Source organism: Copidosoma floridanum, unplaced genomic scaffold, assembly GCF_036245765.1.
Source record: "Copidosoma floridanum isolate Cflo_tuat_1 unplaced genomic scaffold, Cflo_Japanese_pri ptg000030l, whole genome shotgun sequence".
Lineage (NCBI taxonomy): Eukaryota > Metazoa > Arthropoda > Insecta > Hymenoptera > Encyrtidae > Copidosoma > Copidosoma floridanum.
Genome location: NW_028321907.1, coordinates 21,596,317 through 21,614,382, shown reverse-complemented (window position 1 = coordinate 21,614,382; position 18,066 = coordinate 21,596,317). Strand labels below are relative to the sequence as shown.

Below are 18,066 nucleotides of genomic sequence, written 5' to 3'. Positions count from 1 at the left end.
AAGAGAAAAATACTCACATTGACAAAAAAACTAAAATAAATTACTATTATTATACAAAAGTAAAGAAAGAGAATTAAAAAATATACGTTTATTATCGCAGCTCAACGCCGATAAAAGAATAAAAGGGGACAAGTTACGGGAGCTTATGGGTATGATAATAGAAAGAGACGGACTACAAAAACTCGGCAATAAGGAGCACGGGGCTGAAGGAAACTCAGGGACAGGCACAAAGCTAAGGGATATAGTCCAACGCTTGCGCGAACTTTTGCAAACACAAGGACAGTTATCCAATTGGAAAGAATATGCATGGGTAGTAGCAGAGATAACGCTGGGCATGGCGGCCGGGTCGTTTGGATTCTTAAAATGGGGGCCCCTTGATACTCAAACTTGCTAGAATGTTCGCAGGTAGACAACGCAGAGGTGACCCGGAGAGAGAGACGAGTGATGAAGTTGCCGCAAATTGGGCATTTGCTTAGAACTACTTTACATTTAATATACATTGTTATTTTACGTGAACTGTTTACTTTATAATTTTAACTACATGTATTAACTGTTTTTTATTTTAAATAAAAGAAATTCATATAAATTTCTCATTTCAAGTATTAAGGGAACGAAAAATTCTTTATTATCTACGTCCTACGGACTGCGCCCCCCGATAAAGTCAAGCGTCTCCTGGCGCTTATCCTTTTTTGTTATTACTATTACTATTGTTATTATTCTTGTAATATTACTACTACCGGATGGTTTATGTTATTATAACAACACTGTTCTTATTATATTGTCATTATTAGCATTATAATATTTTTGTCATATACATATTATTTGTTATTATTTAATGTTTCTTAATTTTTTTTTTTTCTTTTTTTTTCATCGCTTTGTTGCGTTGTATGTTTTATATGGGCCCCCAGCCCTTGGAGTATGTCACCGTGATGACTACTGGGACGATGAATAGGTGTCTCGGAGTCCTCTGTATTTCGATGGATGTTGGCTGAGGCGCTAAGGAACTTATTGTCGCAGTTCCGTCGTTCTGTCTCTCTCCGGGTTGCCTCTGCGTTGTCTACCTGCGAACATTCTAGCAAGTTTTAGTATCAAGGAGCCCCCATTTTAAGAATCCGAACGACCCGGCCGCCATGCCCAGCGTTATCTCTGCTACTACCCATGCATATTCATTCCAACTGGATAACTGTCCTTGTGTTTGCAAAAGTTCGCGCAAGCGTTGGACTATATCCCTTAGCTTTGTGCCTGTCCCTGAGTTTCCTTCAGCCCCGTGCTCATTATTGCCGAGTTTTTGTAGTCTGTCTCTTTTTAATATTATACCCATAAGCTCCCGTAACTTGTCCCCTTTTATTCCTTTATCGGCGTTGAGCTGCGATAATAAACATATATCTTTTAATTCTCTTTCTTTACTTTTGTACAATAATAGTTATTTATTTTAGTGTTTTTGTCAATGTGAGTATTTTTCTATTAGTTACAAAAAATTCTCAAATATGTTTCATTACGTTATCCTTTATTTTGCATTGACTCCACGTTTGCCTATAAGTCGCTTATTGAGTTTGTAAATAGTCGGATATAATATTATGCACCCTATTTTGCCTGTGGGGTCATATAAAATATTTAAGAACACTGTGGAGTAAGATGGTATGACGATTGGTTGCCTTATATTTCACTTGTATTTTTTTTGGTGGAGACAAGCTTGGAGGTATGAATAAAAAAAAATCATTTTCTGGCGGTGTATTCCACATTTAAGTTTTGACCTGTATCGTACATATTTCAAGTATTTTTCATCCATACATTTTTTTATATAATGTTTCCCTCATACTCCTCCTCTCTCTTTTCTTATGTGGTCAAATTTAGGAAAGGATTTATAAGTGTATTTTTTTTGTCGACTTCCACTCTCGACGCCGTAGACGTATTTGCTGACTTAGTTCGCTGCTTTTTTGCTATTTTGTTTTTTTTTTTATTTTCTTATAACAACAAAGCTTTTATTTTACCTCTCCAATGTCTAGAGAAAGTGTACTTTCTAAGATGATTGCGCGGCTGACTGAGTTCTCAAAGCTGAGCTTCAACTCTACTCGTATCACAACATAATTTTTTTCTTTTTTTTTTTTTGCCAGTAGAATCTGCGTGTGTGGTCCTTATGGATGCAATTTTTTTTTTCCTTCCTGCAAAAGCAGAAACAGCTCGCGTACACTGTTGCGCAATGTCGTTATTTAAGTAACATCTTATGTGATTGCAAGCGTCTTTTATTTTTTTCAGTTAAGCATGCGGGTTGTAGATTCGTATGCCTTCTCTTCAGTATCGACAACCCTGTTTGAATGAGGGTGGCCTGGTAACGTTGTCTTTCGATGGCCAAGTTCTTAGAAACACTGCCGCACACTGGGTGTGGTCGATTGTTCCTTTCGATAGTCGAGCGGTGATCTGGGTACATTATTTTTAGTCTCCCTTATGTGAACGATTAAGTACTTGTCCATGTAGTTTTTGCAAAATCATGCTGACTTTGAGGTGGACGGTTTGACGAACAGTCTGTTCGTTGCCTTGGACGTGGCAGTCGATTCGATATTTCATGACGACTGTGTGTGTCGTTTCAGGCGTTCTGATTGTCAGCGTATCATGACGACAGGAGTAGGATTGTTACTGATGGAGGATGACGGAAGGGACGAAGAAAATGAGGTTCAACCTCTCGTACTCGACGTGAGCTCGTGGGCCTGTTAAAGACTAAATTTTTTCCTGCGGTTACTTAATTTGTTTTACTTTCATTCCTCCATGCTCCTCTCTACCTAACAATAATTGCTAAAATAAGTTTTTCTTGTTTAACAATGATGTCAATAGGCTACAAAAAAAATTTTATTTGTTCATACTTTTTCGTTTGCTAATTTAACATTAATTTTTACGTACTTCTGGCATATATTTATTTAAATTTACGTGTTTATCTCAGCCTATATGTATACATAATTTTTTCTGTTGTGCCATCTATAATGTGTACATTTGTCCTATGAATTAATTCTACGCTTATTGGAGTATGTCTTCTCGTTAGGGAGTGCTACACGCGCCTCTCCTTCACTTTGTTTTTTTTTTCCAATTTATGTAATGCAAATTCTACTATTAATTGATGTTATTAATTCTTCGTTCATGCTTACCTCCCCATTATATTTTTTCCTGTGAGCTTGCATGTCTAAGTCTAATATATGTATATCAATAGTTCGCGGCGTGTCCGGGGGCTGCAAAAATTTTAAGCGAAGTCGAGTGTTCAAGTCTATCTCTTTGTGTCCCTTACCCTGTTTGCATTCTCTGGCGGTGCCTTGACCATACATGCTTTTTTGATTTTGTCTACGTGGGATACTCTTATTTCGTCACCTCTCTGTAATTTGACATTTTTGTTGATGTAATTAATTCCTGTTATTTTATACGGCCCTCGTATTGCGAATCATATTTGCCTTTTGATGGCTCTTTCAGCACATAAACCATTTCTCCCTCTAAGAAATATCTTGTATTCAGTTCGTGGTCATAGTAATACTTTGATCTGTATTTAGCCTGAACTTGGTTCATTGCTGCGATAGTTCTCATTTCTGTCAGGGTCTCAAAAAACTCTTTGAAATGTTTATCCAAAGTTTGGCCCTTAGGTGGTAGTCTGATACTAGGCGGTGTTCTAGTTCTTTGTCCTAAAACTAATTCGTGCGATGAGTATCCCGTACTCTGATGGTCCGTGGTATTGTATGAGTGCATGCACATAGGTAAATGTTCATCCCAGTAATCATTTTGTTCTACATGTGCCTTGATATATTCCGTAAGAGTATGGTGCATTCTTTAGATGGCACCGTTTGTTTGTGGGTGGAACGCTGTGCCGCCCATTTTGTCTATTTTAAACAAGCTTACAAATTTGTCCATGCTTTTATTCATAAAGTGTGTACCTTGGTCTGATAATAAATGTTCTAGCAGCCCAAAGTACGCTTTAAACTTATTTGTTATCGCTCTTAATGTTTCTTCGGCTGTTGCTCTCTTCATAGGTGCGAAAACTATACATTTTTGTTAGCCAGTCTTGTATAGATAAAATATGTGTTTACTGATTTGCTGAGGGTTTACTAATGGGCCCGTAGAAGTCTATAGAGATTTTTTCGAACGGTCTACTTGGTGTGTCGGTGATGAGCATGGCTTGCTTCGTTTTAATTCGGACGAGTTTTTTTGTCTGGCATGATGTACATCTCAGGATGACTTGTTTTACATCTGGGTGCATGTTTCTCCAATAGTAGTCTTTTGCGATTCTGTTGTATGTCTTATCCATTCCCCTATGCCCACCTATTGCTGCTTCGTGGTATTCTCTAATGATTTTAAATCTTTGATCTGCTGGTGGGATTACTAGAGTGTTCGTGTAGAATACTGCTACTAGTCTAATATCTTTAAATATTTCCTCAAAGGTATCGACAAAGTATCCCCACTGGGTTAGATTGAGAATCGCTAGATCCCTAATAATTCCAATCGTTTTTATTTCATTTGCTACTACTACCTCTTTAAGGGCCTTAATACACTTTTTAATGTTTGATTTAAGCGCCGTTTCTTCAAAGTGCTCTTTTACATACATGTGCATAATTTTTATTCTCCTTGCCTTTGTCATTTTGGCTTTTCCTACACCTCTTTCTTCGTTATTCATACGTGTCGGATTAATACATCCTCTCTCGTGCCGCGCATCTATGACCTCTGGGTTGGGTACCACCTATGTTATTGTCATAAACGCTAGATCGTCTAAGTACTTAAATGGGTGACCCTCAATCCTATTCAGTTTTTGTAATAGGGATGGATCTTCCCCCTCTTTTGGTGTCCATGGTGGCCTTGCCGTTGGTAGGCGTGTTCTGCACACTCTATTTTTTTCCATCGATGGTGAGTGTATGACTGTGTTGGCTTCGTCCTCGCTCTCTGTTTCGCATAGCGCGTTATTCAACTTGTTGGTTTGCTCTCCTTCTCCCTCTTCTGTACTTTCATTGCTGTCATCGTCGCTGCTTGTTTGCTGTCTGTTCTCTCCCTGTTTTTCCGTATGCTTACTTGTATCCGCTGCACTCTCGGAAGTGTCTTGCTCCTTTTCTGAATGACTTTTGTCCTCCTTCCCTCGCTTGCCTCTGTCTACTCTCTTGTCTAGTTTGGACCCATACTGCTACGGTCTTTTTGTGGGATCTCTACCCTTGACTCAAGTTCTGTATTTATTGCACTAGAAACTTGTATAAGAGGCGTATAATGTGCATTTTCACCTACGCATTCTAGATGTAAATGGTCAAATTCACCGTCTGTCGTAGCAATGTAATGAGTGTAAATATAATTTCCATTGGTCAGTGCAAAATGTACACAAATATTTTTCTTAAATTCTTGAGAGAACAGATAAGCACAATCGCTGTTTCCATACATTGTTTGTGTCTCCAAAATTTCCTTTGTTTCCTACGGCTCTTTGCATTTTTTTAATAAATTAGAATTGCGCAGAATCGTCCGTAACTCAGTAGCTGAGATGTAGAGTTCGTACAACCATATAAGACTGTGAAACAAACAGTTTCCAGGTGGGTCGGATGATATTTCCGATATTTTTGTCAGAGTACTACCAGGTTGTGTGCATTCACAAGTTTCTCTTAGCGTTTCGTCTTTTAAATATTCGAGCCATTTATCTGGGGGTGCAACTTTTTCTAGCTGCTCATCGCATTCGTTTCGTACCGTGTTCTCATTTTTTTCTGACTGAGCCATACTCCCCTCGTTATGTGTGTTTTTGTTTACTTCATCTCTTGTGCCTAGCGCTGCTTTGTCTGTCATTAATATCTCGCTAGGCTCCTACATATCTATCCTCATTTCTGGTCTGCCTTCTACATCTTGCTTTTTAATGTCGATCACAACTAGAGCCCGCAATTTATCGAACCTTCCCTCCAATATTTGGCTCTTCTCGTTCGTCTGTTGAAAATTTCTTCGCTTGTTTTGTGCTTTCTTCTTTTTTTCTTATATCAGTTCTTTGCTCTTCAGTAATTTACTCTTGATTTTTAGTTGCAACGCTAGGTAATGGTGTGTCACAATTTGCTATTATTATTTCTTTGACGAGTTTGTCGTTAGTTGCGTGGCTGAAAAACATAGTTTGTGTCTGTGCAAAGTCTCAAGTTGTCGTTTACGTGCTTTCCGTAATTTCTCTTTTTGTTCTAATATTGCTGGTCTGCTTGTAGTAGTTATCCCCTTTTAAAAGCCTGGCTCTTTCTTAATGTAGCCTAATTTTCCGTCTGCTGGCCCCTGCGAAATTAATCCTCCTTTCTCTGCAACTCCCCGCACTTCCAACTCGTTTCGATGCTTTATTGCTTGTGGCAGCGGCAAATTCTTTTCGTTAGGCTCCTCTGATCCAGAGTCCGCATTGCTGTTTTCTTGGCCTTCTGGGCTCATATCTGAACCTTTTTTACTATTTTTGCCACCATATCATTTCTTATTCTCTATGATGACGTTCGAGTCTTCTGAATCGGTACAATGGACTTTTATTTTCTTCGGCCTACCTTGGATTCTCTTCCTTACAGTTGCCCATATTTTAAATATGCGCGCCGGAGGTCCATTGCTATCAGCCGGTTCTTCATTCTCTTGTTCGTCTGCTAGCTGGTATAGCTCTTGGCGTGGCCGTTCGGAATTCATTGCCTCCTCTTTTAGTATTGGGGTCTGCGATAATGCGTCTGGTGGTCCGTTGTTTACGCCCAGGCGGCATATAACTTCGAAATCATATCCTCTCAGTTCTGTTTTAAGCCTGTTAAAACGAATGTCTGGTGTTTTAAATGAGTGAAAGTGCTTCAGCGGCTCGTGGTCTGTAATCACCGTAAATTGGCGCCCGTATAAATATGGTCCAAATTGCTCCTTTGCAAATACGATCGCCAATAACTCTTTGTCGTATGTCGGGTAGAGAAGTTCACTCCCTTCAAGGCAGCGAGACGCGTACTCACACAGTCCATCTTTTCCGATCTCTCCCTGACTAAGGATCGCTCCAATCGCGCAATCTGATGCGTCTGTCGTGACGATAAAGGGTTTTTCCAAGTCTGAGGCAACGAGCACTGGTCGGCTACACAGTTTTTCGATAAAAGTTCTGAATGTGTTTTCTTCGTTGTCACTCCACGTAAATTTTGTGCCCTTCTTTAATAGCATAGATAGGGGTCGGGTGATCTTCGCATAGCTTTTTATGAATCGTCTATAAAATCTGGAAAATCCCAAAAATTGTTTAACCTTTTTTGCTTTTGTAGGACGTGGATATTTTTTGGCTGCTTTGATCTTCTGGGGATCGGTCTTTATTCGTCCATTACCCACGACATGGCCCAACACCTTTGCTTCCCTCTTTAAAAATTGACACTTCTTGGGTTCGGTTGTCAAGTTTGCGTCTGCCAACCGTTTCAATAATTTTATTAATCGCTCCCCATGCTCTTTATGATTGGTTGCAAAAACAATTATGTCATCAAGATAAACTTCGGCCTCATGACCTTGCAAGCCTGCGAGTGCTAGCGCGATTGCCCTTAAAAGTGTGTTCAGCGAGTCTTTACACCCCATAGTTTTTCTTTTATATTGGTAATGACCGTCCAGCCCCGAAAATGCCATTTTGTGCTCGTCACCTTCGTGCACTTCAATTTGAAAAAATCCTGACTTGAGATCGACTACTGTAATGTAGCGCAGATGCTAGGTTTTCTAAAATATCACTTTGAAATGGTAATGGATAGCACGATCCCACCGTGACTTCGTTAAGCACACGAAAATCTGTGATGACCCTCACTCTTTCTTCGTTGTTTGGCCCCGGTTATTTTGCTCCTATCCAAGTGTTTGAGCTGTACGGGGAGGTAGATGGTTTTACTATCCCCTGCTCTAGCATTTTCTCTAGTTCTTTCTTCATTTGGTCTCTGATCGACGGTGGGTATCTGTACCTCTTTACAACTATTGGTTTATCTGTTGTCGTCTTTATTCGGTGTTTGACAAGATGCGTTGCTTTCAGAGGTTCTCCGTCAAGGCCAAATACAGAAGGGTTTGACTCGATCAGTCTTCTCACATGTTCTATTTCTCCATCGTTGCAACCGGCTGTGTCTACAAATTGCATTATCTTGTCCACTCGTTTTTGTTTCTCTAGCTCCTATTTATCTTTCACAAAATTTTCCGTTTTTTCTCTATCATAACTTTCTCTTTAATTAAATAACCTCATCACTGCTTCCCCTAAGCTTCCGACATTGTCCCCTTCAACGTCTTCTGAGTGCTCCCGGGAAATTTCTTTGTAATCCAGCAGCTCTACTTCCAGAACAGGCACGTATTTTATCTCGTCACTCATATTAGTACATTCTGCGACTTTTTTCCGTTTATATTTCTGGCTATAAGATTTCGGAACAATGTTCCTTCCCCCATTTTTTGGAGGGGTATCCAGACATTTTCTGATTTATTTCTGCTTTTTATTATTCGCACGTAAATTATTTGTCTCAATTTTGCAGGTATTTTAAAACACTCTGGCTTCAACAGTGGTATATCAACGTCATTTAATCTAATCTTGTTCTCGGTGGCACTTATCTGGCCCCGGTTTCGCTTAAAAGTATCCCACCCTATGATTCCTTCCGTGTCAGTTGGAAAGTTGTAGGGGACGACATGTAATGTGTACTCTAATCCGTACTACTGGGCCTGTTCTGTGCCGAATGTTTTGCGTGCTCCGTGAGTCACGCTGATAATAGCTACTTGATACCTACTGTCAATGAGCATGTCTGTGCTAAGAAAATTTTCTTTTATAATCGAAATCTCTGCACCTGTATCTGCATAAAAAGTCGCCTCTCCATTCTTTAACTGTAGTCCCCATAACTGGACTGATGGTGGCATATGTTCTGTTCCCATGAGTTTTATAGTTATTTTGGGAAGCTTCTCTATTTCTTCGTCATACTCTGAAAGCTTAGATTCGTCATTCTCTACATGTGTGTCTGGCGCCTTTATCCAATAACTTTTTTTTCGGGCTCTTTTGCCTTTCTTCGTGCGTCTACCTCCTCCCTCCCCCCCCATTGTGTAGGAGTATCTTCGCACTCTGCACTATTATGTTCTATTTTTTCTTGCACTGCATAAGTACTTGGGCTGTTGATGTGAGTTTCTGTCTCCACTATTTTTTGCTCCACCTTCTGCGGCCTCTCTCTCATACATTCTCCTTCACCGGACACGCTTCTTTCCATCTCTTTCTCTAATTCATGTTCGACGTTTGGGGACGACGTCGAACATCTTGCAAGTTTAAAGCAGCGGGTGGGTCTCTTCTACTGTTAGGGGCGTATACACCGTTTTCTCGCTGCTGTGGGCTCCTATCTTGTGGTGACCCGTTCCCAGCTAAATCCCTGTTATATCCATCCTTTGTATCTTGATTTTTGTAGCCGTTTCCATAACGGTCGAATGTATTTCTGCTGTAATTATAATACGAGTCACCGTGGCCGTGGCCGCCGTAATAGTTATTATCTCTAGGGTTATAATTTTTATTCCTGTCATTGTTATTATTATTCCGGTCCTTGGAATTATTATATCTATTATTGTAATCATCATTCCTTTTATTGTAATTATTATTCCTGTTATTGTAATTATTATTCCTGTCATTGTAATCATTATTCCTGATAGAATGCTCCATTGAGCCATCGTTATAGCCCCTGTGATAATTATTATAATTATTATTATGAAAATTATCATTTTCACCCCCATTTCTATAGGCGTTTCTGTTAGTATAAGTATTATTTATGGATTGGTTATGCCCCTCGTTTCCATCTCTCTTCTTCCTCCCTGTCTTGCTTGCATGAGTGGCAGTCTCTCGCATAGTGTTCCGGTTTCGACAATGATTGCGATTTCCCTTTAGTTCTCTTTCGTTATCTCTTGAAGCCTTTCTGTCGTTTATTACTGCTAGTAGTTTTCGTCATTCCTTGACTGGATGCCCGGTTTGGTCGTCGCAGTACATACAGTGTTTTTCATTTGCTGCTGCTGCTCTTTGTGCCCCATTGGTAATTTCTGTTGTTTTTTCTCCTTTTCTTGCCAGGTTGACTAGTAGCCCCCACTCGTTTGATGCCTTATTGTATGCGGGCAGTGCACTTACTGGTATTGCGTGCCGTAAACTAAGGTCGCTCTCGATTTTTAATGCCTCTATGATCGCTTCCCCTCGTATTCCCAGGTTAGAACTTGCCATTCCCTAACTAATAGTTGGAAGTAATTCATATATAAATTGTTTTACTGCTTCGGACTTCAAGTTTGCTTTCAGCATCTGTTTTTGAATTGGGGGAAAGTATGGGTTTGAATCGTACAACATCGTTAATTTATTATACAATTGTTGTACTTGTCCATCATGGTGATCTATTACTTCACTGTCTTGTTGTGTTATTATTTTTCATTTTGCTATGAACAAGTTGGTGTTGTTAATGCTGCAGTATCTATTTGAGAGCTCTCTAATGAACTCTTCAACTGTTTTAAACTGCGTTAATTTTGGAGCAAAATGTTCTGCTGCTTTTCCTTTCAGTCTATTCGCAAGGGTATTTTCTCGAACAGCGGTAGGTTGCCCGCATCTCCGTCGAAGTGCGAAATGATGCCCGTAATATGGCTGAGCATAGGCAGAATGTTTTGTTGCGCGTTCTGCGGTCTTCGTAGGTGGTTATGGTTGTGTGTAGAGCGCATATCTTCTCTATATTGAGTCAAGGTATATTCTATATCACCCCGTAGTCTATCCACATTTGCATCAAAATCGGCCCAATTTGTGTAATTATCAGTTAGTGGTGGCACCGTTACCATAAACGCAGCTTCCTTTATTTTTTCAAGTTCTTCTCTCATATCTTTTATTCTGTCACGTAGCTGTTTATTACGTAAGTCTCTTATCCCAGGGTTTTTTAGCCCTTTATATTCGTAACACAATGCAACGGAAGTCAGCCACTCTGGTTTCTCTGGGATGCCTTATTACATCAGTAGCGTAAGTATTTGTTTTTTCTGTTTAAGCTCCACGTATCTCTTCAGCACTTATTCCATTTTGCTCGCTGACTCGTATGCTAGAAAGAAGACCCGCTTCTTTGTTTATAAGTCCTGTGTTTACGTTTGTGTCTACATATGTATATAAAACTTTAAGCAAGATTATTCGAATTGTTTATAAGAGATGTAGGTTTCATGTTACAAACTTAACCTTGAATTATGCAGAAATAATGCAGAAGAAAAAAGATTACTGTAATATCGAACAAACTATCCAAAACCATTATCGTTTTAATAGTTGTTTTAGTTTATTATCATAGAGACTTGAAGCAGGTGAGAATATTTTTTCACGTTAACAAAATTTAATTTTTGTTATTCAGAGATCTTTGCACGAATTTCGAACAACAAATTCGTAACATTAATATATTAGAATATTAATATTTTTACTTAGTAATAAAAACTTGGATGAATCAAGAAAAAGTTTGAAATAATTTAACAATAAGTCGACTTAACATAGTGCCTCCTTAGAACTTGGAGCATTTTTCATTTAAACTAATTTTAAATCACACCAATGGAGCAGAATCTTCTGAAATGTTAAGAATAGTTAACGAAATACTTTATAGTACATTTAAAGATGCTGCTACTACTGCAGGTTTAGGGGAATACGATTCCCAAATTAATAATATTTTTGAAGAAGTATGTAACTTTATGCCGCTAAGCCTATTGAGAAATTTTTTATTTTTTTGCGTGGTTCTTAATATCTGAAGTGAAAGGGTACAAATTTGAAATGAACTTATTTATGTCAATGTATATATATATAATTTTATTTTATAAATTTTGTCTTTTTTAACACTTGTCATTACTTTACACATTAAAATTCAAATTTGGACGCCACGTGCGTAACGTGCAGATGGTACGCTAAGTAAACGCTAGAGCGCGTTTGTCCAACCAAAAAATGGAAAACCTTTTATACAAATAATAGATCAAGGGGATAAAAGGGCCTAAATAATCCCTGAAGAGCAGTCCTTCCTTCGGCTAGGACCCGTTCAATGGTGTTACCTAGTCAAGAGAGTTCCCAACTACGTCACCAGTTACCTCTTGTCTAGGACCCGTTAAACGGCGTTACCTGGACAAAGGTGATCAAGCATCGAAGCAAATTAAGTAGACAAGCCAAGGTAGTGACCATTATTTCGAAATCTGAATAAATGTATGGTAAATAACTTTTACGGTTTCGACTGGGAGATCGATACTTTTGTGTATACCTCGGTAGTCGAGTTCCTCTAGTAGATAAAAAACGCTTAAATAGGGCGAAAGTAATCTGCCACTGTAAAAATTTCTTAATGAAATTTAATCAAAAAATGCTGGAAGCAAACTTTATGAACAGCTATTGAATGAAACTTAATGTAAAAGTGGAATTTCAATGCATTAATTTTGAAATTAGTTAATGAAGTATTAATAATAAACTGTTTGAAAATTAATGTAATAATGGCTCAAATTTCTTAACTGAATTAAGATTTCAATGCCTGAAGAAGTTTTTTTTCATAAAAATCATAAATAGTAAATAAATTGTCATAAATTTAAATGAACAGCTATTGAATAAAAATATTGCACAAGTGGAATTTTAATGCACTATTAGTGTAATTAATGTTTTGGTTAATGAAGTTTTTATGATAAACTCTTTGAAAATTAATGTTATAGTCCTGAAAATTTATTAACTGAAATAATATTTTAGTGTCTAAAAAATATTATTTTTAATGAAAATCATTAAAAATAAGTAATTCGTTATCAATTTTTTATAAACAGCTATTGAATAAAAATAATATATAAGTGAAACTTTAATGCAATAGTATTATAATAAATGTATGGTTAATGAAGTATTTATGATAAACTCTGTAAAAATTAATGTTATAATCATCAAAATTTATGAACTGATATAAGTTTATAATGTCTAAAAAATTACGATTTTTTATAAAAGTAATAAAAAATTATTTTCATAAAATTTATAAATTTTTTTATGATTTTCAAAAAAAATTTTTTCAAACATGAACATTTTAGTAAATTTTTAGTTTTCAAAAAATGTATAAAAATATTTCATTACATAATAGATCATTTTTAATATAAATGCATTAAATCTCTATTTGGTTAATATTTTAATTATGTTAAAAAATTATAGATAAATTATTGAATAAATTTTCAAAGACCTAATCGAAATACTTCAAGATGACGTAAAATTTACAGACAGTACATTTTTATGATTTTTTTTTAAATTCTATTTTATCGATTTTAGGCTTCTTTATACGTAATAAACAATGATAGGGTTGTATGAAAAAATTCTCATGAAATATTTAAAAAAGCATAAATTTTATTAATTTTTTGCTTTTGTAACAATTTTATATTTATTGCATTACTTTTATTGAACAAATCAAATTTTTTTTAAACTTCATTTTCATTTACTTAAAACTCATTAGAAAAACTTGTTAAGGCTTTTGCTAATTTGAATACTGCTGGATCGTAAGACTTAGCACGCTTTTTATCTTTTTCTCTTTTGGTTCCACTTACAGGGTTGATCGATAGTAAGAATCTAAAAAATACATACTAATTTTAATAAAATAATGAATGTTTTTTACGTATTGTTTATAAATTGTTTACCTCTGTATGAATTCTCAAGTTCTTCCAATTTCAGGTGAATAACAGTAACCAAATATGTAGTAACTAAGAAAAGTCATAGTCGTAGTAACTAATCAGAACACCGCTGATAGCATCAGTGCAACGAATTGCAATTTTTTTTCTAGCATAACATCAATAATCGCACTTTCATAGTATAATGATGATCCTAAAAATTTTGTATTTATTAATATACTTCTAAAATAATTATATTTAAAGTACATGTTTAAATCAGTAAATATTTACCTCTTATTATTATTATAGGATAATCAGATTCGATATAATTTTTCAAATTGTCATCAGTGATTGAGGGCTGTAACAAAAATATTTGTTAAATTTCCTATTAGCTATGAAAAAAAAGAAATTAGAAATGTGCTTGATTTACTAACATCAATTATAGCATATAAATATTTAGTTTTTTCATTGAAATGATTTATTAGCATGGGAAAAACCGCAAGTATTTTAGGTATCTTATCTCTTCAAAGTTTACAAGCAGCTTTATACTCGTTTTCCATTACTTTATGTTCATCATGATGAGTTTTTTTTGTATCATAGTTAAAGTAGCGTCGAATATATTTACATTTCGACAGTAGTGCAGCTTCCCATAATTTGAACACGTTTTTTCCGAACAATTTTGTACTGGGTTCTATAAGCATCGACGGTTTTTTCAAAGACGGCCACTCTTCGAAAATTTTACTGAGATCTCGCGTTTTTTCATTTAATAGAGCTCTAACTAATGGAAACGTGTCCTTAAGCAACCTTTTTTCTTCCTATTTTCTTTCTTCATTTTTAAAACACTCTACTAGGATTTTCCTTTTTTCTTCTTGAGTATCTGTAGTTTCTCCAGCACTTAAATTTGGTTCATATTCGACACATCCATATGAATCAAGTTTTCTTCTAATCTGTTCCGCTTCTTCTCGTCTTTATCATCGCTACCGATTTGATTGTGAGTTCGTTTATTTTTTTTCTTTATTTTTTCTTCGCCACCTTGCAAGCCTTTTCGATATAAACAAGCGTTGTATATAGATAATTGTAAAGTGTAATTTCCATCACCCCAATCTTCATTGCCAGCTTTTGAAGAAAAAGTATTTATATACGTTTTACACAGCAATGTCGCGATATCTTTCACTTTTTTGCTTGAACTATCTTTTAAATCTTCAATTAAATAAGTTGCAAGAGTAGATACTGACAACCACCTATCGCTAGGATTTAACTTTTCACCTTTTTCACACGTGTCGAAAATTCTCTGTGGTATTTTTTTTCTTAGGGTTTTTTTCCAAATCAATTCCTTTGCTTGTACCTTTTTCTCTTGACGATACAGCCGCCAACTGAGTAATGTTACTATTCGTATCTGGAATAATAAGTTTTATTACAACAAAATTTTGAAAAAATTAAAAACTAAGTACATTGGTATGTAAACTTTTAGTGTTTCCTTGATTTTTTATACTGTCCCAAGTAGAATTCTCTTCAATAATTAATAAAACAAGTGCATCTTTACTTTGATTCGCATAATCCATTAATATTTCATCATCATCTATTTCAGTACCATCTTGTTCTAACCCAATCTGTGAGGAATGAATATTAATTAATATAATAATTCAATATTGCGAATTTATGTAAAGCAGTAATTTACCTTGTATTCAACGTCAGTATTCAGATTTAGTTTATCTTTTGCTTTGGATATAATTTCATTGATGCTGTCTGCTTTAACCAGCTTCCTTTGTCCCCAAACCTCAATTTTAAATATTGGCATTCTAAATAAAAAAGAAATAAAATTCATTAGTGAAAAAAATAAAATTATACGTTATTCAGGACAATACAAAATTCTTGATCTTATGATTAAAATAACATTGAAGTGACTTTAGTTGAAAAGATTCTAAGTAATTTTGATATTTATTTGAATAATTTAGAAAAAACGTACTGATTTTAATATTCTTTATCTTATTTGGAAAAATTTATCTCTCATAACTATTACTATTATTGTTAAACAAATGCGTATGATGGTTTAATGCAGTGGATATTTTTTAAGCGATAAATATGGAGTGGTTTGAAATTAATAAGTTCAGTTAATTTACAACATTCATAGGATAAAATCTGATTTATCCTATAGGCTGATAAATAAGGTACGAATTCTGTACTTAAAATTTCGAGTAAAATACAAATAGTAGTCTCATCAAGAAGAAATAGGCAAATTTTGTCAATTGCAACATCATCTCGAAAATCATTTGTGCGAATGACTAGACCATTTCCTTTTTTGTACTCTGTACCCTTGAAAATAACTTTTTCGCATTGTTGGATATTTTTGAGATTCGTTGAACTTATACATTTTCGAATTGCTTTTATAATTTTTTCATCATATAAACTCATTTCAAAATCACTAAGGTAACGCACGTTAGTTTCCAATCTAGTATCTTATCCAAGACGTATTAAACTTTGATAAAGTTCATACTTTTCACTCAATGACTTCGTGACATTTTTGAAATTGAGGATGTGTCTTATAAAGTTTTTGAAATATTGGTGCTTACTTTCGAACCTTAAAGTCCAAACTTTAATTAAAGCACCAAATTTCTCTATTAATTCTGGATAGTGAGTCAAATAATGATGTTTTGGTCATAATAGAATTGTAGGAAACAATAAACTTCTCATTGATAAATATTCAAAGATGATATTTTCAAGGTAAGGTAACGTTCGTTTATGAATTTTTTGCGCACAAACGTATTCTGTTATTTCTGTCAATAGTAATAATGCTAACCAAACTTTGTCATTGTAATCTTTAATTTTATCACTAATAAATAGTGGAAATAATTTAAGTACATTCCAAATTTGAAAAGCTCCTCCTAAAATTTTTTTACTATTTTTCGAAATTTTCACTGGTTGATCTTTTTTATTTTCTGAAGAATAATCAAAATTAAGTATTATAACATTCAGTTTATCTAAAGTAAACCATTTTTTTGCAATGAAATAATAAATGAATATTTTTAAGTCATAAACTATGATTCCTTTAAATAAGTCATGTTCCAGACATGGTGGTAAACCTGGCAAACAAACATGAAAATTTTCTAATTGTTTGAATTTGGAATTAAATTTTATTCCTTCACTGGCAACATCATTTATTAGTGCTCTTTTATATGATACTACTGTTCAGTTTTCATAAGAATTGTAAAAACCTGTCTTAGAAAAAAAATCGTTCCGAGTTACAAGGCAAAAACGACAAAAATACTGTGCGGACGAAAAATTTTCGTTGAAGCCTCCAAGTGAATGGCTTCCTAAATTATCGCCACAAATTGCGATTAGTGAACTTTTAATTACGTTGTCATTAATCGTAATACCATCCGTTTTGAGGATTTTTAAGTCATAAACAATTTTACCATGGACGACATCGTGGTCAAATTCTTTCTCCTTACACAAAGCAACTAATTTTATGCTATTTACATGAGTTCTTAAATAGTCTGGAATGTTTACTATCGTCATATATACAGCTAATATTTTATATTTGGTTTTTGCTGATCCGATAGGATTGACGAGTTTGAATGAATCTTGAAATAAGATTACTGGAATACCTTTCATATTTTCTTGAAAAAATTTATTATTTTTTAGTAAAGTTCCATCAGCGATATCTTCTAAAATAGGACTATCTTTAAATTCGATATGGAATTTTAATTCATGTTGTAAAGATTTATCTCTAAAAATACTTTTTAAAGTTTCTAAAATTGGTACATAAGAAAAATGGGTTTTCTTCTTATTATCAATCATTATACATTGAGGGTTCACGTAATCAAATTTTTTTTTGAAGTACAATTTTCGCTTATAATTAGAACCTAATATCTCTTTACAACGATTAATAGGATAATTTTCATGAACTATTTTTAGTATTTTTTGAATTTGTTCTTCGGCAAGATTTTCTGCTTCTAAGCTTGATTTTAACGCATCGGAAGTAATTTTTTCGCCCTGTTCGTGAATATCTAAGGATGCAGAGAAAATATATTGAATATGAGTTTCTGGAATTAAATAAGTACTTTCTAATTTCAAGTATAATTGTGCGACATTATTAATAAAGATATCATCTTGACACAAATCATCAGTTTGTATTTTAGAAACAAATTCGTTTTCTACAAAGAGCTCTGGTTCGTGTAAAAAATCTACTTCATGTAAAACCTCGTGCTCATTTATCGATTTTTTAATTATATTCTCTTCTAAAATTTCATTTGGTATAGTGCAATTTTTGTGTATTTTCGATAAATGACTAGTGAATGACGATAATATTGAATATTTTTTAAGACATTTACTGTATAGACATTCAATTTGCTGCTTTTAATGTAGATGAGACTTTATGAGCTGTATTAAATACTTGAAAGAATCAAATTGTTTTTTACACAAATCAACAGTACACACAAGTTCAGCTTCAGTGTTTGTAGCACTATTACTGAAATTTTTTTTCGCCTGTATTATTCGATGACTTCGTATTGAGTATGTACTTAACATTGA

General features: G+C 34.9%; 1 protein-coding gene across 1 annotated transcript; it reads right to left on the bottom strand.

Annotated features, from left to right (window-relative positions):
• Positions 1 to 3,396: 3,396 nt before the first annotated feature.
• LOC149373549 (uncharacterized) lies at positions 3,397 to 3,801 on the bottom strand. The gene has a single exon (XM_089596889.1). The coding sequence runs from the start codon at positions 3,799 to 3,801 to the stop codon at positions 3,397 to 3,399; it is 405 nt and encodes a 134-aa protein (XP_089453015.1).
• Positions 3,802 to 18,066: the final 14,265 nt, after the last annotated feature.